We start from the raw sequence: 27,283 nt of genomic DNA, 5'->3' as shown, positions 1-27,283 counted from the left end.
CTACTACTCTCAAAGGTTGTAGAGGGGGGGATTGCTAAGTTGAACATACTCCTCGTACAGACAGATTACTATTAAAATTTTCATTATAAGGTTGTATCATTCTATCTATTCAGATTTTTCATAAATAAAAACTGCCTTTCTTCCAGATGCATTTTGCCTTTTTTTTTTACTTTAAGGCATCTTCAGTGGGATCTAGAATAATACAGTTTTGGTTTAATATCTATTAGTTATAGATTATAAAACATTTAACAACTCATTTTATATCTAAAAAAGTTATTAATTACAATTCTTTGTGTTTTTGGTTGGCACCTGCAAAGAACTTCAAGTAATTACTTATTTACGTAAAATACAAGTCATGAACCATTTTCTAATCTACAAATAATACATATCAAAACAAAACTGTTACTCTAGATCCTACTGAAGATATCTTAAAGTAAAAAAAGGCTAAATACAGCTGCGAAAAATAAAATACAGTGCAGCAAGAAAAGGTGGCTTTTATTTACAAAACAAATATTTCTTTGCTTGCTGCAGAGGATGGCCATGCAAACAAACAATTTACATTCCTCTACTCATTTCCACTGTTCGCAGGTTTGTTAACTGGTTTGCATATCACTTGAGTAATTTCCAGTTCCGATGGAGTTGGGAAGACTGGGATTCTTGTCTTCAGCTTGATCCAGAACATCCACGACCCAAATTTATTCGTGAAGTTCTGCTGAAGTGTCTCAGGTCAGTAATTACACCTATGTACTACATTATGAGGCTACATGCTAAGTTACTATTTTTAATGACTCTTCTCTGTCTTCCTCCTTCTTCTGCCTTTTACAGATTAGACCTACCAACCTGTTCTGGGCTCAGTTCCAACTGGCCATCCTATGTTCATTTTTCCTTTGTGTTTGTATTGTAAGGGCAGGTTTGGAACCCTTGTTTCTTCCATTCATTCCAGATATTCCTTCCAGTTTTGTTTGTGTTTTTCCATTTTGTCATTTATTGCAAACATATTGAGTTCTTCTCTGGTGTTTTTATTAGCAGTCGTATCCTGGTAGTAAGCTTTCCATTTCAGCTACCTCAACATGGTTAGATATTTTATTCTTTTTTTTTTTTTCCTAACAACCCTGAGATCACTGCCAGCCAGTAGAACAGGTACATCTATAACCCAACAGCATATCATTTTTGTGTTTCTTCATGTATTTTTCAATATTCTGCTTAATCAAAAGTAATATGTCTCCCTAGGTAATTGAATGCTGAATTTGTTCCAAAATCTGATGTACTATTACAATTTTGCATCACACTGTTTTTTTCCCATGGATTTCCATTGTCTTAGTTTTATTTGTAGCTATCCTCAAATCATAATTCTTTCCAAGTAAGTTTAAAAGTTGAATTGATTTTTGTAGTTTGAAATTAACCATTAATAGGGTGTGACATCAGCATGTAATAATATGTAAATATATTTATTCTTGTTTGTGTGAATCCTTCTGGCTCTCTGCCTGTCCATGTTTGAGTGGCATCACCTGTACAAATATTAAAAAGCGTAGGTGATAAAGTACACCCATGTCTCACACCTTAGTTTATTAGAAGCTTCTCTCCTTTGTATTTGGGGATGTCAAGTGTAATATAAGTTCCATTACACAGACTGTTAATGCAGTGTATTAAGTAATTTGGGTATCGAGTTTTTTCCATAATTCCCAAAGGCTCTATTTTCACACTCTCAAACGCTTTTTCAAAATCTATGAAAGCCAGGTAGATTGGTAAATTAAATTCTGTTCATTCTATATAATGTGATGCACAGTAAATATTTATTGCTTCATGACCTTCCTCTTATGGAGCCACTTTCTTCTTGTAGAAGTAACACTTATGTAATAATCTTTAATCTGTTATTTAATACAACTGAATGTATTTCATAGACAGCTATTATTCATGCTTCTTCTAAAATTTTGAAGTGAATACTCATCATTAATTGTTTGTATTTTGATTGAATATTCTATGTTCTTGAAATATTTTGTGTAAGTAGCCCAGTTTTATAATTTACAGATACAATGAAGCCACCAGTTCTACATCACATAAAAAATTATAGTAGGCTGGCAGTTAACATACTTGTACCCCATGTGGCGTACGGTGTTTTTCTGTGGTTTTCCATAAGAGCTTTCTGTCCCCTCTCTTGCATATTTTTTAAACTGTCTTGTTTATAGCTTTGTACATTTGTGTTATTTGTTTTCAGTGAAACTGATTACATCAATAGGATATTGGTCTAGTTTTGCTGTGTAATAGATCATAAATATGTTGTAAAATCTTTTAAAAATTGTGTAGTTATTTCATTAACATTTGAACTAAACTGATGACAGATATTTTATATTGATAAGTATATGTTGCAAACATTGCTACTTTGGGAGGCACTTGTTTTTACAGCGGAGAAAAGTAAAGACTGCTTAAGCCACTCGTCAAGCAAAGTTGATCAGAATGTTCTAGAGCAAGCTGTTGGAATTGTCAGCACTTTTGGAAATTTGCAGCTTATAATTCTTCATTATTTTGACTGATAATGTTACAGGAATTGAATAAATGGTAGATTTTCCTGCATATTATTCTTTGTGATGTTCCTGCCAAGTGAGGAAAATGTGTGACAGCTCATATCAACTCCTCTACGAACAATTGAGGCAGTGAGCAATGAGTATGCAGATAGAACCATATTGGCAAACTTCCAGCATGCTGGAATAATTGTAGGTCAGCAACCTCTGTTAATCAGGACAATAAGCAACGAGCCAAAGTTGCAAAATTCAATTTTTTTTATTTACTAGATGACTGGTTTTTCGGGAGGAAGGCCCATTTTCAAATCATTGTAACAGATGGTCGAAATTGTATTTCTGAAAAATCCAAAAACCACATAAAAAATCTATATGTATTATCAAGTGCAAACAAACAGTTATCCGTATGCACTGTAACTGTTCGTTTCCACTTCATAATACGTATACATTTTTGACATGGTTTTTGCATTTTCAGAAATACCATTCTGACTAGCTGTTACGATGATTTGAAAATGGGTCCTGGCCTGAAATAGTCATTGAGTAAATAAAACAAGTTAAATTTGTAACTGTGGCTGGCTTTTCATTGTACTGAAAATCGTACTGAACTGTTGTAAATTTTTCTCATTGAACAGAAAAACAGATGCCATGTTCATCTATAAATAAGCAAAGTCAGTAAGGTAAAAACAGATGAGAGGGGTGTCACAAAAACATACACTGCGCAACACCCTTTCTGAAACCATGTAATTGTTTCCCATTGGGACACAGGAGTATGAAATTTGGCTTTGAGGTGCCTCCAACCTTCCTATGTAAAGCTGCAAAATTGTGGCCCCCTGCGGTGTTAGCCTCAGGCTCGGTGATGCTTCAATCAGTGAGTGAGGTGTCGACACACGGGGAGTGGGGGGGGGGGGGGGCAGACCTTGGAAGTTCATGTGAGCTGTAAGGTGGGTTAGTGATGTTGCATTGACACCAAATTTCACTACAATTCTGCCCAACACCGTGGTAGATGTGTCACATGATGGGAAGCTCATCTCACACCCAGTCTAACCCACATTCCACTCCTTTGTTCGACACGTGTGATGGAGGTTAGGACTGTGGTGCCCAACATTGACATTGTGCAGGTTTCTTATGGGTGGCTGAGGAAAACATTTCATACACACCACTGCTCAGAATTGAGATGAAAAGGTCTCAGGATGCAGCATAAAAGGGTGCCAGTGAAACCACTCCTTCCCTAGGGACATTCATTTTCACACATTTCGCACACAAAAACAACAGTTTGCAGTACACTATACAAGAGGAAGACATTATTGGCAAATTTTGCCACTGTTGACACATCCTGTATGATCAACCCTTATGTAATGACATCATGGGGCTGAAACCTCATTGAATGTGGTCTCACCCCTTTGAAGTATTGCGTGACTGCAAGCTTTGCTTTGGTATACAGGATAACTAGGGACTGTTCAAAACCATTTGATGAAATATGAATGTGATCTGAAGCAGAAAAGGCTGTTTATGCTTCTTCATGCCTCCATTTTTAACTGTGTCTTGTAGAATTTGTTCAGAGTGATGTGACATTGACACACTCGTGAATGAATGAGTGAGGGATCCCTCTAAGGCCACTTGAGTGCTTTTGTTCGGCACCTTAAAAATGTCCCTGTACTGGGATACTCAGTCGCCGATCCCATCCAGCAGGTGGAACAAGCAACCTGCTCCAAATTGGCGCCTGCTGGTTGCACACAGAATAAGAGGGGTGTCGAAAGGGTTGCCTGTCTGTCTGGCAGGTAGAGACTGGTAGAGAGATGTCTCTGTACAGATATATTTTTAAAGAGCCCAGCAAAGGTGCACCGGCGGTATTGTCAAACTGGGGATCTTAGAGGGATCTTTAGCTGTTATTTGTTGCCACACAACACTCCAAAGGGGTTAGTTCACACTCAATGGGGTTGCAGTCCCACAGTGTCCTTAGAAAAGGGTGAAATAATCCTTGTGGTGTCAGCAGTGGTAAAATTTGTTTAGAATGTCATCCTCTTGTACATTGCACAGTAAACTGCAGCTACTGATCGCAAAATGTGTGGAAATGAACGTCACTGAAGATGGGATAGTTTCATGGTGCCCTTTATACCACTTCCCAAAACGTTTTTGTATCAATCCTGAGCGGTGGTGAGTTCGAGATATTTGTCGACCATCCATAAGGAACCCGTATGATTTCAGGCATCGCAGTTATGATTTCCACCACAGAGGCATCAAAAAGAGGGGTGAAATGTGGATGAGGTGTGACATCATGTGTCATATCCATGGTAGCTTGGGGCAGAATTGTAGTGAAATTTGATGCCTGTGACATCATTAACCATCACTACAGCTCACGCAAACTTCTGAGCTCAGGACTTTTTTTGCATGTGTCGACACCGTGCTGTTTGAAGCACCACTGAGTGTGAAGATGATGATGTGGGGCACCATGCTTTTGCACCATTACAGAGGAAGTTTGGTGACACCTCTGAGCTAAATTTCAAACTTCTGCATCAGAATGGGAGACAGTTTTGGTGTTCTCAAAAAGTGATCCTCTAATTGTGTTGTGCAGTGTATATCAGAGGTGTGCGTAATGTGTTCTTTCATGAGCAAAAATGTTCAACCAACAACTTACTCTGCAAGGAAGAACTATATCACATTAGGAGGAAAACAAAATACTTGAATCTGGAGTGAAGTCACTCCTCCTCTCAACTTTACATCACTGTAAAAATTAGTTACTTGTGCACATTTTTTAGAGGAAAATAAAATGCAAATGTTTGTGCCAGCTGAGTTTAATCAAAGCTTTTCTCTTTTATTCCTTAAAATTAAAGCTGATTATAACACTTGAGATGTTAGTACGAGAACACTTATCACGTTCCAGGAAATTAGTGTGCCTTCAGTATGTAAGGATCAGATCCAAGAGCAGCAAAACTTAATTAAAGTCATTCTTCTCAAGGGAATTTTCATTGCACTGTGTTGTGTTTTATATATGAATGTCACCCACTAAACTGAGAAGTCTCTTCCCAGTACCCATTTGCTGAGTATACTATACACATGGATTCAAATGACCTGATTGCCTGCTACAACACAAAGGCTATGTGGGTCCTCCCACTTGTACTAGTTTCCCTGAATGTTGGAGATGAGTACTTGCCCTCCAATTGAACCCACTTGGACTTGCCTCTGTTGACACAAATCTCACCTGTCCTTTCAGTTTTTAATTTTATTATTTATTTTTTGGTATATTATTAATTTATTGACTTCATTATTTTTCCTCTCCCCCCTCTCCCCCTCCTCTCCCTTTACAATCTTCCTCCCCCCTCTTCCCCTCTCTCCCACCTCCTCTCCCTCCTCCTCTCCCTCCCCTCCCCCTCCCCCTCTCTGCTTTTCCTCATCTCATTTACTACTTTCCTCCTAGTGCTTAATTGCAGTATTCATTTCACTTCTCATTTCTCTTTCCTCTTTCTCATCATCATCATCACCACATTAGGGTCCTTCCCCCAAGATGAGTAGGATGCTTCTGAACAATTTACTACCATCCGTTTCTGTCTTGGCAGATTTCCCTCCTCACCACAGCATCACTTGTCTCTTATTTCCTTTCAAAGTCTTCTTTATCTGGTCTAGCCACCTATTCTTGGACATCCAAGCACATTCCCCCAAGTACTGACAAGCAGTTCTCAGTTCGCTCAGATTACACCCGTTTCACATGACCAAACCACTTCAGTCTTACTGCACTCACACCTTTCTCCGTGGCCACTTCAACTTTAAGTTCTCTCCATTTATGCTCATTTGTAGTCTTTTCCCTCCTTCACAAGCGTGCAGTGGACTTACATGTCTTTTACTACATTGCAGCTCTCCAGACTGTAGGACAGTATGGGCAGAAGGAAAATTTTTAACCTGGACTATCTAGCTCTTAACGGAGGGACCTTGCAGATAAGGATTTGATGATTACTGCATAGATATTAGTTCTCTAAAGCAGTGATACAATTCTCAAAAAACCCAAAAAATTGCATTTGATGATTGGTGGGTTTCTGGGTGCTGCTGAGGACGAAACATTTCAGTAGCTGAATGCATACTGTAAAAGTTTTGTAATTCTGAAGTTACTGGTTGTAATCTTGCTAGCTGCAACTTTTCTTTCTTTTTTAAATCCATATTTATTGACATGTTCTCATTTTGTTCTGTCCCTTTTTATCTGGATTTTCTGTTCTGTGTATGCCTGCTCAAATTTGGCTATTTTTAATTCATCTTGTTTCAAAATACTTTGTGTTTTTTTATGTTGTCATTTCTTCTTCTTCTTCATCTTTTCTGTCATTTCTTAGTTGCTTTAAATTCATGGAGGTATGTGTTTACAATATATAAATACACACACATTCAATACACAGTGAAAAGTGCAACTGAAGTGTTGTAATAAATATGGATTAAAAACTGCATAAAATCAGCCTGCTGGAGTTTGGGGACACAGTAAATACATCTCCAGGCCCACACACATTTTGCTAACAACATTGGAAATCATCACCAAAGATGCTTTATAAATAAAAGAAGCGAAACACATATGTCAAAAACAAACTGCCTTTTCTGTAGCTGCAAAGACGTAACATACCTCCATGAATTGCCTTCAGTCCATAATAATATTTTTTTCTTGTTTATTCCAGAAGCTGGGTTCTTTTTCTTCAATTTCTGTTCAGTTGGCAACATATGTCAAAAGCAAAACTGAAAGCAGAGTTTGAAAAGCTTGTTTCGATAATGGGAAAGTCCCATGAACTCCTCATAACCAGACTTGTGTATTGTAACATGGAAATTCATCATGGTGTTTTCTTGTTATACATGTTCTTACAAGTCAGAACAATTAGTACCACTAGTGCTGACAATCACCAATATTGTGAAAATTTTGTAGGCCATATACATAAAGGACACCTTGTATACCATGAGCTGCATGTTTTCATTTTGTGGCAGTAGTATCCAATATGATAGAGAAATGTGGCTGTTTATCATTTGACAACTATAACATATACACACAACCACCTTGTACCACCAAGTCTACATCAGTTTTAATATCATAAATATTTCCACTTGATACATATAGTATAACGACAATTTATGAAAAGAATAGAACACTACTCTTCATATAGAGGAGACATTGAGTCACAGACAGGTGCAACAGAAGGACTGCTATACGTTAGAGCTTTCAGTCTAAAGGCATCGTCTAAAGTAGAAAAACACACACACACACACACACACACACACACACACACTAGTGCCTCTGGCCACTGAAGCCAGACTGCACACAGAAACCCTGGTCCTTTTCATAATATTGTCATTATTCCATCCTGGATGTTCCAGTGTCTGATTTCGTCATTTGATATAGACATACACAATGTAGATGTGCCACTGATGGTGGGCTGTATGCCTGAATACCAATCTGGTAATAAAATGTATTTATGTGCATCTTATGATGTACAGCAAGATTTCTTTTAAAAAAGTAAGTGAACTGTGTGTAGAATTATTTTTTGCCTGTTCACATTATGTTTGTTAACAGTGTGTTATGTTGGGCTAAACTTAGACTAATGGAAGGGAACTTGCCAGCCATTGACAAAAGCTATCGTATCACCTTTTCCAGATAATACACGAACCAGTTTCAAACCATCAGAAATGTGGCATCTCTTATGGAAAATGTATGAATTACATTGAATTTGATGGGAAACTGTGGCATAAAAATACAATAACTTTGACTTATTTGGAGATGTTATCAACGTGCGTAGGGTGTATAGATCCCTCTCCTCCACCTTTTCTAACAACTTTTCAGCAGACGTATGACATGCCCAAATCGTATTGCACATCTCACACTGACTCTTACATGTGGCTGTGATTTTATTTAACACAATATCTGCTTGATTTTGGTTTTTCCATTGTTGATTTTAGCAAATAAGTATTACATAATTTCTAATTTCTCCCCCCTCCATGAATGTTGAAGCTGATTCAGAAATTCGTTCCCCCACAGTCTCAATTTATGGCTCTAAATAACTGTGACATTTTATCTCCACTTATGCTATGCAGTATATGTTTTCTCATTTATATTTAAGAAATGTTTCTGTAACCATTTGAATATTTCCTTCAGCTGTCATGGAAGAGTACTCAAAAATTGTTCTTGTGCCGTAGTTAAAGAGAAATCCGCACATGGATAAGGCACTGGCCATTTTTCTGTATTCTCAACATTAATATCTAGTTCTAAGACACTATATGTTAAAGCTGCAAGAGCAACTCTTTTTTTAAGTACCATTATAATTGTGGAAGAAATTCACACCAGTTCCCTTACATATTTAGCCTAGGTTTTGACTTTCAGGTTGTCATATCACCAGAGAATTGTGGATATGATGCCACCCCAGTTTGAACCTCTCATACCTGCCAAACCAGAGCCGAGATTCAAGTACACAATGGATGGAGCAGGTAACTTGCTTCAGCTATACTTGCAGAGCAGATTTTGAGTGAATGTTTTCATCTATCATTGATATTGTTAATGCACATGAATTCCTTTTACATGTTTATTTGTATATTTTTGTTACTGTAAGGAGCAACTACAGAACTCTGTGACATTTTATGTTCCTTTTCCGAGAAAAAAGTTAACTATTTAATGATGCCTTAAAGAATATTACACCTGTGATACAAGTTTTTGTGTCCCTTGTAAGGAGTCAAACTTATTTCTGGTCAGGCAGCTTATTCAACTTCTATATAAGTTATGATGTACTTCCACTTTCACTGGTAACAGTTGCCCAGTATCATCACTAGGACTGTAATTTGCGAATCATGTTTGGGATTAATGGGGATCAATCCCTCATCTGGATATCCATATTTATGTTTGCTATGATTTTTCTGAATCACTTTAGATGAATTTTGTGAGCGTTCCTTTGATTAAGCTACAACAATTTTAATTACATCCCAATCCAGTCTGAGCTTCTACATCATCTCTAATAACCTTGTTGTCAGTGGGGTGTTAAACCTTCTCGTTTCATTCCTGCTACATGTGTGAATTTGCCCTTTATCATCCCATCACTGTCTCTGACATATTTATCACTGTGAGTTACTGGCAGGTGTACTGAAGGTATTGACATGTGCAAATTTTGACTGTTTGTGAAGAGCTGTTCCATACTCTGTTTCACTGATTTTTTTCTGTGATTTATGTGAGATGCTGCTTAGTTTTATACTGCACATAACTGAGTAGAAGCACACATTTAAAAAGGTACTTGTTTGCGCACAAAAATATATATACCTGCAAGAATGATTTGTGTTGATTAAAGACACTAAATAGTACAGTAACAGTGCTTTCAAAGATGTGGCAAGCAGATTGCATATCATCATTTGCTATGTATATTTTACGCAGTACAAACAATGTTTGTCATTGTAGAACATTTATGAAGTGTGTTGTTTTCGTAAATTAAGTCATTGCAATGCTTGGAAGATTATTGAAAGATTGAGTTTGAATTAATTTTATTTCTAACTAAAATCCATTTTATTTCTCAGAATGGCCTTCTCTTAGCTCGATGCTCACCTTAGCAGAAGCATTCGACAGTTATTATGCAAAACGAAAGAATATCTTGAGTGTGTGAACCGTCTGATCTTTAGAACATCTTGATTGAAGTTGTATTGAAGCTGTTTTCCAATAATATTAAGTCGGATCTGTGTTGTCCATCCTTATTACTTGTAACAAACATATTTCTGGAACAGATATCTTTGAACTTAAAGAAAGAAAGAAGGAAGGTTGGAGTTTAATTACTGTCAAAGATGAGGTGAGCTCATTAGAGACTGAACATTGTTCAGATAGGACAAAAATAAGGAAGAGACTGTTCTTTTCAAAGAAACCATATGACATTTGCCTTAACTGCTTTAGGGAAACTGCAGGAAACCTAGACGTGGATTGATATTTCTGCTGACTTTTCAGAAATGTTGAATCTGCAGTATAATGAGACAACCTCTGGTTGCATTGTTTGTACAGCATCTAATGGTTAGGATGACTCCCTGTGAAAAGTAGGAAATTCAGGTTCAAGTCCTAATGTGGCACAAATTTGCCTTTATCACAACATTCGCTAGATATAGATGACTGGCTGAGGATTAGAGCCTTCCTACTCCTGAGTGCCAGTCCAGTATCACGCCACTCGTTTGTGAACTTCAGGCTAACATTAAGTGACACACAGTAGAAATACAAAAAGGAGATGCAATGTTAACTTCATTTTCCACACAAACACACTGGAAGTTTCTCGATTGTAACGGTTCAATCTTTCCTATATAATTTGTTTTGTGGGTGGCCTTTTGAAAACTCTCATTAGATGTAAGTCTTTGCTGATAGTGTGTGGTGTCATATTATCATCTGCTTTTCCTCTGCCTATGTTTTTTTTCGGTGTGTGTGTGTGTGTGCGTGTGTGTGTGCGTGTGCGTGTGCGTGTGTGTGTGTGTGTGCGTGTGTGCGTGTGTGCGTGTGTGTGGGGGGGGGGGGCGCACAAGAGATCTATCTGTCCCCCATAGAGATTGTAGGTACACATGTCCTACTTGTTGGCAAAAGTATATCTATTTGGTATACACCTTCCACATCCCTGAAAAGTTCTCCATTCCCTTTCCAAGAGAAGACACACGGTGCAAGTTCTCAGAACCACATTTTCTCCATTCTCAACCTTTTTGTTGGCATGGAGAACTGATCAGTTTGTCATAATCAAAAGTGACTGGCCCTTTTAGTAAGTCCTACTCAAATTGGCTACTCTTTATCTCCAACTAATGTTGCTTCTGTGATGAAATTAATCAGAAAAATCGCATATCAAAAATTTCCAGTTCACAATTTTATCCATTTCTCACATTCCCCCCCCCCCCCCCCCCCCCCCCCCCCCCCACTCCCCTTCCTACTTCCTGTTTCTTCACATTGTTGGTGAATACAGTGTTAGAATGGGAAACATTCGACATTGCCTCTTGATATCAAACAAACTCTTTTGCACATACTGAAAATTTCATGTGAGAAAGTCATATTATGTGCTAACAATCTGGTTACTTACCTGCCACTCACTAGCCATTTTAAAAAATCTCTCTTAGCAGTTGCAATGTGTGATTAGTACAATTTCTTCCTCTATTTTTCAGTTTAGCTGTAATGGCTTGGTGGGTGTAACTGTAGCTTGCTTCCTATGGAGTGTTAAACAAAAAGCATTTACAAAATTTTGTAAGAATGATTTGTGTCAGCTCAATATCTTAGTCAAAATATTGATATTGTTAATATCCTACTGTAAACCGATAATTGCAGGCTATATACATTGTTAAGAGTACAAACATATATGCATTCATATTCATGTCGGCTGGAGAAAAAGAAAATGCACACACAGAAACAAAAAAGACCCTAGTATGTTTTTCTGTTTCTATTACTAATTTAATATCCCACATATTTACAGGAGTTAGTGATGTTTCATGGCAGTATAAAGATTTTTTTATTTATGACTTAACATTGTTTGTTTACTATGTTAGCTTTACTAAAACTATTTTTTGTTATAAGGTGTATAAATACCACTTTACAGAGAAATCTTCACATATAAAATCATGTGTTTGAATGTTTAGTATTTGACGGGTTATTAATTGAGTCAGTTCATCTCCTGTGGAATGTCTTCGTAAAGTTTAGCCTTTCCATGGACTTGATCTTCAGTTTGGTAATCTGGTATTGTTGGATGCACTGTAGTTAGATCGTCATTTGTTTCCGGTTCTTTATGTGCTATTTCCACTCCATGTTGATATGTCATTTGTGGTGCAATGAATATGGTTTCAGCTGGTTTTCTTTTGTCCATATTTGTGTTAACATGTGAAGCACTGTTGAAATCAACTGTCACATTATGAGGTGACTCATCTTTCTGTATTATGAGAGGGATCAAATGATGTCTGCTCAGCTGTGTTTTTTCCATAGTTGCTGCACTAGACTGCATGTTAACTTTTGTGAGTATCGTAACATTATTTCCACTTTCCTTTTTGACCTTACTGAGAATTGTGATAGTACTTTCAATTCCTTTTGGATTATCATTGTTGTCAGATTTTTGTGTCACTGTTACGTTGTCAGAGTTGTTTGTTGAAGTGTCAGATTCACTTTGTGATGAAGTTACAACTGTAATTGGTGAGTCGGTATCATCTGGTGGTGCTGTCTCATCAGATTGTTGGATAATTTTTTGTAATTGGCTGTTCAGTTGTATTGTGCTTGAAGTTACTGGCATAACCACTTGCTGTGAAGATTCTGAATTGTTAGAATGATGTTGTGACAAAGATTCTGGAGAAAGTATACTAGGTTCTTGTAACCTATGTGGTTGAAACATTACCATTTGTTCCATAAAATCATTTTCAGCAGTTGTTGTCTCTGCTGCCATGTGCATTGTGGTAGAGAGAGCATCTGTAATATAACTTTCTTCAGCTGATGTATAAGTTACCCTTTGAGTTGTACTGGCAGCCGATGCCTTGCTGGCAGTTGCTGCTGCTGCCGAAATATAAGGTATAACAGTGTCAATGTGGCTTTCTGATGGTGGAAGCTGAGCGTTAATTGAATCAGGATATATATTGATCACTTTTGGTTTTTCTGTTGTACTCGTAATGCTTGCAGAAGGCTCAGTTGTCGTAGGTGTAGGATGTGTTAGAAATACTGATTTGTTAGGATGAAAAAGTGGATCAGGCTCTGAGAACTGGTGCAGCTGTGGTGAAGGTCTGAATGGTGGAATCTCTGGAGTGATGTTTGTCTTTTCCTTAGATCTTGGCATTACAGTTGCAGTTTGGAGTGCCAGATTTGAACTTTGCTGGTTGTTTTCATGATGACTCTTACTCAACTGAAATATATGTTTGTACAAAATTTCTGGTTCTATTGGTTGGCTGAGGTTTTCTCCTCGCCCAAAATTTGCGTTCAGAGGATTAATAGATGTGTCATAATAGTGGTGATGGTGATGTAAATGATGAACAATTTGTGGATTTCCAAATCGATGCTCAGAGTTCACTAGTTGAAACGCAGGATGTCTTGCATTTGTTTGCTCATATTGCATGTATGGTAATGATGGTGTGTTGTAATGGTGATCCTCTTCGTGTGTGGTAGTTGGATGAATTGGTCTGTTGACATCGTAGTTCCACCTGAACAGGATTCCATCATCACGGTTGTGTAGAGCATATTTGTGTGGCTCCGGCTGTTGTCTGTCTGGCCATCTAATTGGCCTGTCATCCCAGCCGTGATGTTGATTGTTGCCGTCATACGATTTTGTTGCCACTGATCGGTACAGGACAACACGTCCAGGAGAAGCATAGTGGCGACTGCCATTACACCTCGTATTGAGGAGGTGAGATGTTACCAGTGTTACCTGCATAGACATCATATCATATTAATTCAGTCAGTGTTAAATGGATGAGTAATATCTTCTTGGTATCAAGCCACATCATTTAGAATAAACAGTCGAGCTGTCTCCACCTTCGTTATCAGGAGTTGAAATCACTGACTGCTGGGGCTGGCACAGTGTTCCTCTTATATAGATGTTATGGCAGCCTCTGGAACCTTCCACAGAGGGCCAGAGTGGCATTTGTGCGAAAGGTTAGTTGGTCATCTCCTAGCACTTCTGTCCCTCTGCTGGACCGAGTAATGTCACATGGCATGAGCAACTGGCACCACATTTAAAACTGCCACTCCCGTGTCTCTACAAGCATTAAGCAAATGTCTTTGCTTTCACTCAATGTCCAAAGTCCACCCCCATGCACTACTAAGTATGTATCCCTGGTCTCTGTTGAAATTGTTGCTGTTTATTCTAATTTGGCAGCCTCTTTGATAGCAGAATTGCAGTATGATAGTATATGAGTCAAAACTCCTGTTTTATCATGTTTTATTTTATGCCCATTTTCTAGGGGACTTTCAGCTACAGCTGCCTTCTCATGTTTCATTTGTTTGATATGTCGTGAGTGCTCTGCACAACTCTCAACAACAATGCAAGTTGTTTGACCTATGTAAATGCTACCACATTCACAGGGGACACCACACACACGAGGAACTCGATGACCCGTGTTGTCATTAATGGGGAGTTAGTGCAATCAGTTCACCCACCTACAAATTGGCAAAAAGATCTGACAGGGTTATTAGCACCTAAACTGGGGCACTGTGGACATCATGTTGTTAACTTGCAGTCATTTATTGAGATATTCAGGAAAATCAAGATAGGTCAAAATAACATATCATCTATCTGGACACAGTATCACTTTTTACGAGTGTGCCGGTATAAGAAACGCTGGATCTTTAGACCAAACAGTTTCCACTTGAGATCGTCAGCCTGTTCTACCATGCCTTAATGACAACACACTTTCTGCACTGTAGGGAATATTATGAGATGACATATGGCACAACCATGGGATACCACTGTGTCCAGACATCGCGAACTTTTTTGTGGAGCACTTTGAGGAGCAAACTCTGAACTCTGCAAGGTTGCGTCCATCTCGCTCCCTACGATAGACTGACAACACCTTCTTGATATGGCCTCACCCTCATGAATGGTGTCCATCCAAACAAATTTACTGTATGTTGGAGAAGGATAGCAAGCTTTTGTTCTTGGATGTTTTAGTTGAATGGAAGGCAGGAGGTCATTCAGTTTACAGGAAATCTACGTACACTGACTAGTACTTAAACGGCAACAGTTTACACGACCCTGCACACAAGAAAGTGGTACTAAACATGTTAGTACGCAGTGCAAAATTATTTCTGACAATGACCATCTAGAATCTGAATGTCGGCATTTGAAGCACATGTTCAGAGAAAATGGTTAAAATAAGGGAGAAATTGCTAAAGTTTTCAAGTGCCACTGATGAAAGAAATCGGTGGAAGGGGCCAAACCAGCTGAATTCATTCCATGCTGTCGAGCAACTATTAGCAAGGTAGGGCACATACTGAAGATACGTGAACAGAGACCAGTGTTGGGGCTTGCTTCCAAGATAAAGAGAAATGCCATGCCCTGTTAAAGACTCCCTAGGTCTTCGAGTTTCTGGCGAGTGTGGTGTCTCCGGTGAATGTGGTAGCATTTACGTAGGTCAAACTATCCATACTGTTGCCAAGCATTGTGCACTGCATGCATGACATATCCCACAAGGGGAACGTGAGATGCCAGCCATGACAGAACATTGACTAGAAAACAGGGATAAAATACAATTTGAATAAACAAGAGTTTTGGCTCAGATGCCATCATACTGGGATTTTTTAAATTAAAATTACAATAAACAGCAACAGTTTTAGCAAAGACCAGAGGTACACATTTAGTAGGGCAGGGGTATTTGCTTTGGATATTGAATGAAAGTAAAGACATAGGCTTGATGCTTATAGGGACACAGGAGTGGCAGTCTCAAACGTGTGCCAGCGACTCACACCATGTGATGTCACTTAGTTCTGCAATTGGACATAATTGCTAAGAGCGGCCCAACTTGTCTTCCGCACATGTGCTGTTCCAGCTCTCTGTGGAAGGTTCCAGATGCTGCCATTACATTTATATAAGCAGACACCATGCCTGCTTCAGCAGTCATTGATTTCAACTGCTGATGATGATGGTGGAGCTAGCTATTGAAATCTCAAGTGTTTTATTCAAAATGACACGGCTCATAAACCGAGAAGATTTAAAGCATGCCACAGCAAAAGACTCTGAGGACAGTGTTAAATAGAACTCTCCATTTCTCCTTGTAATGTTATTCATCTTATTTTATATGTGTTGTTGTAAATACATGTCATACTGTATCTTCACATCACTTGAAAAAAAATGATAATGGTAAGTTGTACTATTCACTCAGTGCAATTTAAAATATTTCAGCAAAATTATTGACTAAAAAATGCAACAGATTACATGCTGTTATTTCCTTTTAGTGTTTCATTATTTATTACCTATTGTCTTTGTCAGCTACAGAACATCTTGGAGAACTCAAGGCTGATGTTTCTTTGTTCAGAATAAAAGATGAAAATACTGGGTTTATATTGTCATAGAGCATCATCATCATCATTTAAGACTGATTATGCCTTTCAGCGTTCAGTCTGGAGCATAGCCCCCCTTATAAAATTCCTCCATGATCCCCTATTCACTGCTAACATTGGTGCCTCTTCTGATGTTAAGCCTATTACTTCAAAATCATTCTTAACCGAATCCAGGTACCTTCTCCTTGGTCTGCCCCGACTCCTCCTACCCTCTACTGCTGAAACCATGAGTCTCTTGGGTAACCTTGCTTCTCCCATGCGTGTAACGTGGCCCCACCACCTAAGCCTGTTCGCCCTGACTGCTACATCTATAGAGTTCATTCCCAGTTTTTCTTTCATTTCCTCATTGTGGACACCCTCCTGCCATTGTTCCCATCTACTAGTACCTGCAATCATCCTAGCTACTTTCATATCCGTAACCACAACCTTGTTGATAAGGTAACCTGAATCCACCCAGCTTTCGCTCCCATACAACAAAGTTGGTCGAAAGATTGAACGGTGCACAGATAACTTAGTCTTGGTACTGACTTCCTTCTTGCAGAGGAGAGTAGATCGTAGCTGAGCGCTCACTGCATTAGCTTTGCTACACCTCGCTTCCAGTTCTTTCACTATGTTGCCATCCTGTGAGAATATGCATCCTAAGTACTTGAAACCGTCCACCTGTTCTAATTTTGTTCCTCCTATTTGACACTCAACTGGTTTATATTTCTTTCTCAGTGACATTACTTTCGTTTTGGAGAAGCTAATCTTCATACCATACTCCTTACATTTCTGATCTAGCTCTGAAATATTACTTTGCAAACTTTCAATCGAATCTGCCATCACAACTAAGTCATCCGCATATGCAAGACTGCTTATTTTGTGTTCACATATCTTAATCTAACCCAGCGAGTCTATTGTTTTCAACATATGATCCATAAATAATATGAACAACAATGGAGACAGGTTGCAGCCTTGTCTTACCCCTGAAACTACTCTGAACCATGAACTCAATTTACCGTCAACTCTAACTGCTGCCTGACTATCCTTGTAAAGACCTTTAATTGCTTGCAAAAGTTTGCCTCCTATTCCATAATCTCGTAGAACAGACAATAACTTCCTCCTATGAACCCGGTCATGTGCCTTTTCTAGATCTATAAAGCATAGATACAATTCCCTGTTCCACTCATAAAACTTCTCCATTATTTGCCGTAAGCTAAAGATCTGGTCCTGACAACCTCTAAGAGATCTAAACCCACACTGATTTTCATCCAATTGGTCCTCAACTAATACTCGCACTTTCCTTTCAACAATACCTGAGAAGATTTTACCCACAACGCTGATTAAAGGGATGTAGCATTTCATTTAAATTAGGAAATGTTAATGTATGTTGTCTTATGGCCTGGTAGCTGGTGATGGATTTTCAGAACTATAAATCCAAAGGTTTGGAGATTATTCATGTCTTGTATAAGATTTTTCCCATCTCTAGTTGCCACTATCACCTGTGACACTGTTTCGTGTATGAGAAACTTCCAAGTTCCACCATGATTACAGTTCCTTGTTAAACCATAGAGCACTCAGTAACAGGTTGGAGGAAGGCAAGGACATACCAGCTCCATTGTGCAAGCGGAAACATTGTAGTGTTTTGAGCCAGCCTTTGGCTTGATGACCATTTTGTTTAATTTCAGGCAAGAAAGTTTTTATGTACATTCTTTCAATCGTTCACTTCTCATGAACCATAAACGTTGTTGTTGTGGTCTTCAGTCCTGAGACTGGTTTGATGCAGCTCTCCATGCTACTCTATCCTGTGCAAGCTTCATCTCCCAGTACCTACTGCAGCCTACATCCTTCTGAATCTGCTTAGTGTATTCATCTCTTGGTCTCCCTCTATGATTTTTACCCTCCACGCTGCCCTCCAGTACTAAATTGGTGATCCCTTGATGCCTCAGAATATGTCCTACCAACCGATCCCTTCTTCTAGTCAAGTTGTGCCACAAACTCCTCTTCTCCCCAATCCTATTCAATACCTCCTCATTAGTTATGTGATCTACCCATCTAATCTTCAGCATTCTTCTGTAGCACTACATTTCGAAAGCTTCTATTCTCTTCTTGTCCAAACTGGTTATCGTCCATGTTTCACTTCCATACATGGCTACACTCCATACAAATACTTTCAGAAACGACTCCCTGACACTTAAATCTATACTCGATGTTAACAAATTTCTCTTCTTCAGAAACGATTTCCTTGCCATTGCCAGTCTGCATTTTATATCCTCTCTACTTCGACCATCATCAGTTATTTTACTCCCTAAATAGCAAAACTCCTTCACTACTTTAAGTGTCTCATTTCCTAATCTAATTCCCTCAGCATCACCCAACTTAATTCGACTACATTCCATTATCCTCGTTTTGCTTTTGTTGATGTTCATCTTATACTCTCCTTTCAAGACACTGTCCATTCCGTTGAACTGCTCTTCCAAGTCCTTTGCTGTTTCTGATAGAATTACAATGTCATCGGCGAACCTCAAAGTTTTTATTTCTTCTCCATGGATTTTAATACCTACTCTGAATTTTTCTTTTGTTTCCTTCACTGCTTGCTCAATATACAGATTGAATAGCATCGGGGAAAGGCTATGAACCTGTCTTACTCCCTTCCCAACCACTGCTTCCCTTTCATACCCCTCAACTCTTATAACTACCATCTGGTTTCAGTACAAATTGTAAATAGCCTTTCGCTCTCTGTATTTTGCCCCTGCCACCTTCAGAATTTGAAAGAGAGTATTCCAATCAACATTGTCAAAAGCTTTCTCCAAGTCTACAAAAGCTAGAAACATATGTTTGCCTTTCCTTAATCTTTCTTCTAAGGTAAGTCGTAGGGTCAGTATTGCCTCACGTTTTCCAACATTTCTACTGAATCCAAACTGATCTTCCCCGAGGTCAGCTTCTATCAGTTTTTCCATTCGTCTGTAAAGAATTCGCGTTAGTATTTTGCAGCTGTGACTTATTAAACTGATAGTTTGGTAATTTTCACATCTGTCAACACCTGCCTTCTTTGGGATTGGAATTATTATATTCTTCCTGAAGTCTGAGGGTATTTCGCCTGTCTCATACATCTTGCTCACCAGATGGTAGAGTTTTGTCAGGACTGGCTCTCCCAAGTCTGTCAGTAGTTCTAATGGAATGTTGTCTGCTCCGGGGGCCTTGTTTCGATTACCGAGAGTTATTTATTTGTATATTTAACATAGCAAGATTGGGGCCATCAGCCCTTCTCTTACATCTAACTAGGCATTGTACACATCTTACAACAGTGCTATTATAGTAATATAGTGTAACTGGACATATAAAGAAATCTACTCACAAAGTGGCAGCTGGAGAACACACAAGTAAAGATATTGGAATTTGCAAGCTTTCGGAGACAGTGGCTGCTCGTCCTAGTAAAAGGGTTGAAGGGGAATGAAGAAGAGCAAAGAAAAATGACTGACGAGGTTTAGAAAATGGGGAGAGTTTGGAAAAGTTGCCCAGGACTAGACGGGATCAGAAGGTAGGTCTTCCCTGACTTGGGCTTCTGAGTGACTTTTCCGAGCTCTCCACATTTCCTAAACCTCGCCAGTCCTTTCCCTTTGCCCCCTTCCTTCCCCTTCAACCCTTCTGCCAGGAGGAGGAGCCACTGGCTCTGAAAGCCTGCAAATTCCTGTATCCTTATATGTGTTTTCTGCTGCTGCTACTTGGTGGGTAGATTATTTTATATATCCAATTAAATTTTCAAAAATGGATTATTTTTATTTACATTATGGTAAGCATGCTATACTACATTTAGAAATTAAAAAGTTGCAGAAGTACATCTGAAAAAACACACATGCTCTGTTAATATTCCTACATGATAAGTACAACAATAATTATAAATTACAGTAAGGGAGCTTTTAAATTATGAGTGCTATGAGAAATGGGCTTGAGAGAAAGGGGTGGAGGATGGAGGGAAAGAGGAATGTGATAAGACACAGTTAATGAATATAGGGGAAGAGAAGGTGACGTGGCTCATAGAGAAAGGCACTTAACTGGGACAAGATAGTAGCATTGGCTTCACTATTTGACAGAGGACAAGTTGGCCATACATGTTAATTTTTGGGAAAATTGTGACAAAAGGAAATGCCTCAACTTCTTCTTGAAAGTAGTGGGGCATTGAATTGTGTGCAATGTGTAGCGCAGCATGTTCCAAAGGCATGCAGCAGTGACAGTGAAGGAGTCTGCAAATGTTATGTTTTATGATGAGCACAGCTAGGATACTAGGTAAGTGGGACCTTCTGTTTCAGTTATGATGAGATGAAAGGTGTTAGACCTTGATGTGAGGTACTTGGTTGATTGTGCAATGAGGAGCCAGTAAGGTACACTTAGCATATGGTAGTCACATAACTCATCTGGCGACAATGGCCATAACTAGGTGTATGAGATACTGACATGATCATATCTATGAATGTTGCTGAGCAAAGCACACAAGCGTTGAAGGTGACTTCTAACTGTCTTGTGTTTTCGCTACTCGTGCCATGTTGCATTACATCATGCTAGTGGAGGTTTGCTAAAATGAGTATTTGCACAGATTTACATTTAATATACTGTGGAAATATGTTCCAAAACTTTTTAAGGGCATAAAGGCAAGCAGAAATCTTCCAGCACATGGCAACAGTATTCGCTGCCCAGATGACATTCATCCAGTTTTCATTGCAGTTACATTTGTTGATCAGTCTTTCAATTGTTCTTTATTTGTATCTCAGAACTGTGCCCATTGTAAAACCAATTTATAACTGTTAATGATAGGTATACTAAATTTGTAATGCTGTGTTCATATATAATTGATATGAAAATTCATTTTTATGGCATTATGTGCCTTTGGATTATTAGGCTGGTAAATCATATTTTATGTAGTTCTTTTTAAGTAAATGCAACCAAAATTAATCATTAATGTATTCAAATAACTATATAAAGTATTACGTCATTTAGAAAGAAAAAGCCATTTGCATGTAAGCAGAAGACAAATGAATGTGATTTTTTACTGCAGTTTTTGTTGCGACACTGTAATGACAAAAGCAAATCTTATTTTGAGTTATTTGCTTTGGAATAAAATGAAAGAAATTCTTTTTGACACATTTTCTTCTTGTAATGACCTCCATTCTGCTGCATGTCAGCTGCTCTTGCATCTTTCCACACACTGCACGCACTAATTCCATCGTGGTGGGAACAATGCTTGTTCCACTGTGCGACCATGCATTCTGTTCAGCTTTACATGTTGCTGTGTGCTTGCACACCTGAGGCCTTTCTCTTTAGTTACCTGCAGACCATGTGGAGGACTGCAGAACAATGTTTTGTGATGTACATTAAGATATTTTGAATTTCTGTGAGCAACAACTGAAAATATTGCACCCTCATATTAAATAATTTTATGTCTGCCAGTAAGTTACCTGGATTTCTGTCTCACAGAAATTTTCCCTCAATTCTTTGCCTAGGTATTCCATGATGAAGTCCACAGATTTTGTTTGTGACAAAGAGCTACTTGCCACTAATGTTGGAGCAACTTTTCATCGAGAAGCTGATGAATGTACTGCTAAAGTTGAAGTTGAATATGCGTCTCCTTAAGGCATTTCCGCCTCTACATTTGAATGCTCCATGCTGTTTCAATTTAGTGTGTAATATTGCTTCTCATTGCTCCCAGTCCATGATACATGTACATGGTATTACTCTTGTTTGAGAAGACAAGTTTGGATTTAAGACTCTGCAGTGACTGAAAAGTTATTATGTCCCATCCAGCCTGACTATGTTTATACACTTTATATTTTTTCTTGTGAGAGTATCGCCCTTCTATGGCACAGGGAAGTATGTCCTGTCTGTTTTCATGATTTTTATTCTGCTTCAAAGCAATTATGGACACTTTGTTAGTAACATCACACATGCTGTAACAGTTCTGTGATGAAGAGGCGAAGTGGTACATTGTAACATTGTAACACGCGAAGACTTAAGGAAACCAGTATCAATAATGGCATGAGGCGAATGCTGAGAGCAGGAGAATTTGATGGTACTACAAAGTAAACCACAAGAGACTGAAAGAAGAAATTAACTTCATCCGTCTTTAAGAGTAGGCATACAGAATAATTTAAGAACTATTAAGAAAACATTCTTATGTTTGAAAAATTAGTTGGAATAGTAATTCATAACAGTCAAGACAAAGACTGTGATAACAGTGTGTTTGTAAACCATGGAAATGTGATTATTGTCTCATATTCACAATTATATGCTCTAGCAGGAAATAACTGAAAATGTATAGACCTTCCTGACACAGGAAAGGTGTAGTATAGTGCATGCAGCAGCAGTATGTGAAAGAGACTGTGAAACAAAGAAATAAAAGGTGGTGTTTCATTTATGTAGTCCATTAGGTACCTGTTTTATGTAGTGGAAAAAGATAATTACTATCCACAACAAGAAAGTATTTTCATAACCAAGGTGGTATCGAGAAGTTTGTGAAATATATTAATTAAAATAATGTCTTACTTAGATCTTATTTTGCACCATTGTCCTCAGAATGGCCACCTTGGAAGTGAATATATGCATCCCAACATTTTGCCTCTTTTGAAATGCATTCTGGACATCTGTCATTGATATGATGTTTTGAACATTTCACAATTCCACTTTAATTTCTTCCATTGTATCAAATCTTTGCGTCTTTAACTTATTTTGATCTTGGATAAGAAGAAGTAGTCATCTGGTTTTTGTCAAAACTTTCTAAATAATGTAGCTTGTATGTGGTCATGCATTGTCATGGTGGAATACATCATCATTTGTATGCCACTCTGTGGAAGTATTATCCTCTTGTCCTCTCTCAAACTTAGCAGCATTGTGATAGAACTCTTTAGTTATCATTTCATAAACCCTTTGTGAACAACCCAATGTGTGTGTGTGTGTGTGTGTGTGTGTGTGTGTGTGTGTGTGTGTGTGTCATCAAGGGTGTAATTTTACTCTTGACTTACTGGCTTATTGAGCTCTTTTTGACTGAGGTGAAGGATGACTATTCCAGCAACTTTTGAAAGAAAGTTTGAATTATCTTGATGTAGTTCAAGTTCCCTGTTCCCTGCAGACTTCCATGTGATGTTGCTTCTGATCATCTTGAAACAGTTATGGCAGAAATTTCACTGCAGTGCTTCTCATCGTCAATTAGTCTGACAGAATATGTTCGTATGTACCTTAAGTTATTCCCAAAGTGTTGCAGAGGTCTTTGAAGGTCCGTCTATGATTCTGGAGACTCGGATGCTTCCCTTTCTGAACATTTTCCAGTCTTCCAATTGAAGGTCAGCTGGAATGGTCATCATAGTAAGCCAAATTTTGTCCATTTATGGAAGTTTGCCCACCGACAACTAACCAAAACTCTCATCTTACAGCCACTTGCCATACTGATTCAAGAATGATGTATGGGAAGACACCTAGCAGTATTTCAGTGCATTTGTAAGCATTTGTGCACAAAATTCAAACTTCGAGTACTTTTGGATACCATTTCATGTTCATACGAATACCTCCATAAGTGTCCTAATCTACTGTGTCTTCTCGTAAAATCTTTCTTTACATGAGGTCCATCATAGAGGCATCTGAACCCTTTTCTTATCTAACTGACATACTGATAAAACCACCAGTCTTTTTACTATGGCAATGTTGCTTTTCTTCTTGCAGTGCTCATTTAAATTCCCTGAGCATATCTGCAGCTATGTTTTGTAGGCTAAATGAACCAATACAAACCTGACCATGTCTCTCATATCCATCAACTCATTTGTTCTGACCATATTGGTGAGAACTCCAAACCCTTCAAGAGCACTATATAGTAGGTCGTGTGTGACCCCTGTAAAGATTTTCATAAATCGCAGATATTAATTTCTGTTCTGTTATTTTTTTTTCTATGTTACCTCTAGATATTCACTTTATGTCTGAAAATGTAATGTTCAATACTAGTACTGAAATCAAATATTACACAATTTATTCTTTTAATTTTTTTATAACAGTTGTATTTCATTAAGGGTGAAATGCTATTAACCAATATCCATAGTGATGACCTTGGTATAAACAACATAGGCAGCAAACATTACTATCCACTTTGCATGATTGACTTATAAATTTTTTGTATGTACTGAGAACATCCTCATATTATGCTTCATTGGACCACATCTCTCATTTCCATGGTTTTTCATGAACGTATTCAGTGAAGAGTAACATGCTGGATTGTACTTGTTAACAGTTTTCTGATTCAATCGTGTGTGAGGAGATCTGTGTTATTACTTAAGTACTGCTCAGAAATGCAAAAAGAAGGGATAATTTGTCACCCTCTGCCCACCATTTTCGTAGTGTCATATATGAAAAGATCAAAGGAGTATTGCACAAGTGTTGAGAGATCAAAATAGGAGCTGCCTCTATATCATGTTTTGAAATTGTTGAATAAACAAACAAATATAAGTGACAGAGAAATTTGTAACAATAACGGAAATTTGTGGATGGATCAGTATGTAAAGTAAAGCAAAGACACCACTCACCTTTAGCTGACTGTTGTGTGGCACATAGACACATGTTACAGAACACGGTACTAAGATTGATGTATCGCACAAAGGCACTCATGTGCATTCGGGTGTTTGTGTGGTTGTGTGTGAATCTGTCTACTTTATGCTAAAAGAAGAGTCAGAGACTGAAAGCTAGTTAATACTGTGTACTGTTGTGTGTCTATGTGCCACACACTGCATCTACGCTGTTTCAAAATATATACAGATAATATGTTAAAAGATAGCTTATTTGTGTCTTGTATCATTTACTTCATAAATACATAGTAACATTGTACTTTTTGTATTAGGTATGTTGTTTATGAACAGATTTGGCACAAAGAGCCATTATAAAACAATGGAAAATTTTGTTGACAATTTTGTAAACAGTGTTGAACTGAAAGCAAAATGGCTGGAGGATCAAGGAAATCACTATATCTTGAAACAGGAAGAAATTTAAGTTATTCATAATCTTGACTAAAGTTTGCAAGGGGAGGGTGGGGTAGGGACAAGAGTCCACTAGTTGTGTTATTGTTCTGTTTAGTTTTAAGACTCTTGAAAGGGCAGTGGAGTGGATTGCAGGATTGCATTGAATCCACGAGAAAATTCAAACACTAATATTTTGAGACTTGTGATGTGAGCTTTGATAGACAGTGGAGAGCTATTAAAGACCTGGGAAAAATGTACATGGGTAAGACAACTTTGCTTGGATGGGGTTTATTTTGTCTTTGCAGTAAATTTTAAGTGATGTTAATATCAAAGAAAACTACTAGTTCAGAAAGAAGCTCACACTTGAAAGATAAAGAAACTAGTATGTGTAGGTGAGAGGGAGGAATTACTAAATGTGCATCCTGTTGTACATTGCCAGAACAAAATTTGCCAAAATTATTCATATCACTTCAAACTGTAATTATCTTTGGCATGTTCTCACGTGTTTTAAACATGTGACTGGAACCAGAATGAGTATGCTACACATTTTATAGTCAACTTTGCTCAAGTCTCTCTGTTTCATAAACTAAATTTCCTCAAGAAGATTGAATATGTGTTGCTAGGTGTTTAATTAAAAATATAATTAAGTGTTGAAGGAGTAAAGAAACATTTTGTTTGTGGCACCACATGCTGCCTAGAATGCACTGGTTAAGTTATTGCACAATGAGAATTAATTTCACTTGTTTTTGTGATGAACTGGCCCTGCCTACATCATATTTGAGAGACCACATAAAGATTCATTGGATACCGCACTGAAGATACGTTTTAGAACAGTTGTCAAGTACCAGATTAATGTTACCAATTTAGTGGCTGGTTGCTATTGAATAACTTATCTTGCCATACAATTATGTTATCCCCAAAATTTCATCTGCTGGCAAATTAGTTGTATACATTTAAAAAAAATCAAGATCAGTCTGAAAGTTACATAACCCATTGCTATTTGTCCCACTAAGGTATACTCAAACACTGTTTTTATGTAAGTACTTACAAATAAAAAGTGCAGAAAACCTGGAACTTGTGAGCTCATGTTTCTCTGAGGAAACTCTGTGGCCAACTGCCACACTGTGAAACTTTCACTCATCTTGATGTGATGCGCTCTGTTGCTCACTTTTCCTGTGATGTTTATCACTTAAGTGAAGTGCCAGGCTCATTTTTCTTGCTGTAAGAGCACTGACCTGAAATATTCCAAATTTGTTGACAGTAAGGAGCTTCTCCGCAGGCACATATTTCCTGCTGTACCTCATACCATTCAGCCAGTGATTTGGGATGCTGGGAGACAATGCATGTTTTGATGAACTACTGAGATTTATTCTGTCTAAATTCTTGTGAAAATTTCATTTTTTTATCAGTACTTGAGTTATATGAATGCTGATTAATAATAATAATAATAATAATAATAAACAGGATGGTAAAGTAAACTTTTTTTAGTTTTTCACTGACACATAAATAAAGCAATGGGTCGAAATGTATCACAGAAATGTTAATAAATATACAATCTCTTTAGGTATTTCCTTTTATTATGTGAAAAATATTTTGAACGTGTGTACACTAATTTTGGTTGAATTGTACGGCATTGGGAAACTATTTGGAATGGAAAAGTTGCAGTGTGATATAGTAACTATGCTTTTAACAACATGAAATTTGCATGCTACTGCAGGATGCAAGGACATGAACACTGTAGTTTCCTTTCCACTTATCGGTGTCTGTTATTTACTACTTTTGTGATTAAATTAGCTGAATGATAAGAAGAAAGAAAGAAGATTAGGGGCAAA

The 27,283-nt window shown here is 37.9% G+C and overlaps 2 protein-coding genes across 3 annotated transcripts in view; one reads left to right on the top strand and one right to left on the bottom strand.

Annotated features, from left to right (window-relative positions):
• The window catches only part of LOC124623180 (nuclear cap-binding protein subunit 1), a 179,413-nt gene that overhangs the window by 94,803 nt on the left and 57,327 nt on the right, over window positions 1–27,283 (top strand). Inside the window, exons 10-11 of the mRNA XM_047148984.1 lie at window positions 589–726; window positions 8,854–8,957. Coding sequence (XP_047004940.1) covers window positions 589–726; window positions 8,854–8,957 — 242 coding nt within the window. The remainder of the gene's footprint in view (window positions 1–588; window positions 727–8,853; window positions 8,958–27,283) is intronic.
• On the bottom strand, window positions 11,930–26,620 carry LOC124623181. Of its 2 annotated transcripts, none has more exons than XM_047148985.1 (2): window positions 26,500–26,620; window positions 11,930–13,855 (listed from the first exon to the last, which is right to left on the bottom strand). In XM_047148985.1, exons 1-2 carry the CDS (start codon window positions 26,590–26,592, stop codon window positions 12,119–12,121), a joined length of 1,830 nt encoding a protein of 609 aa, XP_047004941.1. In that variant the 5' UTR covers window positions 26,593–26,620; the 3' UTR covers window positions 11,930–12,118. The 2 variants fall into 2 exon arrangements, with proteins under 2 accessions (XP_047004941.1, XP_047004942.1); XM_047148986.1 differs by lacking the exon at window positions 26,500–26,620 and adding an exon at window positions 21,624–21,700.

This window comes from Schistocerca americana, chromosome 7 (assembly GCF_021461395.2).
Source record: "Schistocerca americana isolate TAMUIC-IGC-003095 chromosome 7, iqSchAmer2.1, whole genome shotgun sequence".
In the NCBI taxonomy this organism is placed as follows: Eukaryota; Metazoa; Arthropoda; class Insecta; order Orthoptera; family Acrididae; genus Schistocerca; species Schistocerca americana.
Note: the sequence above shows the minus strand (reverse complement) of the source record. Positions and strands in the feature narration are given on the sequence as shown.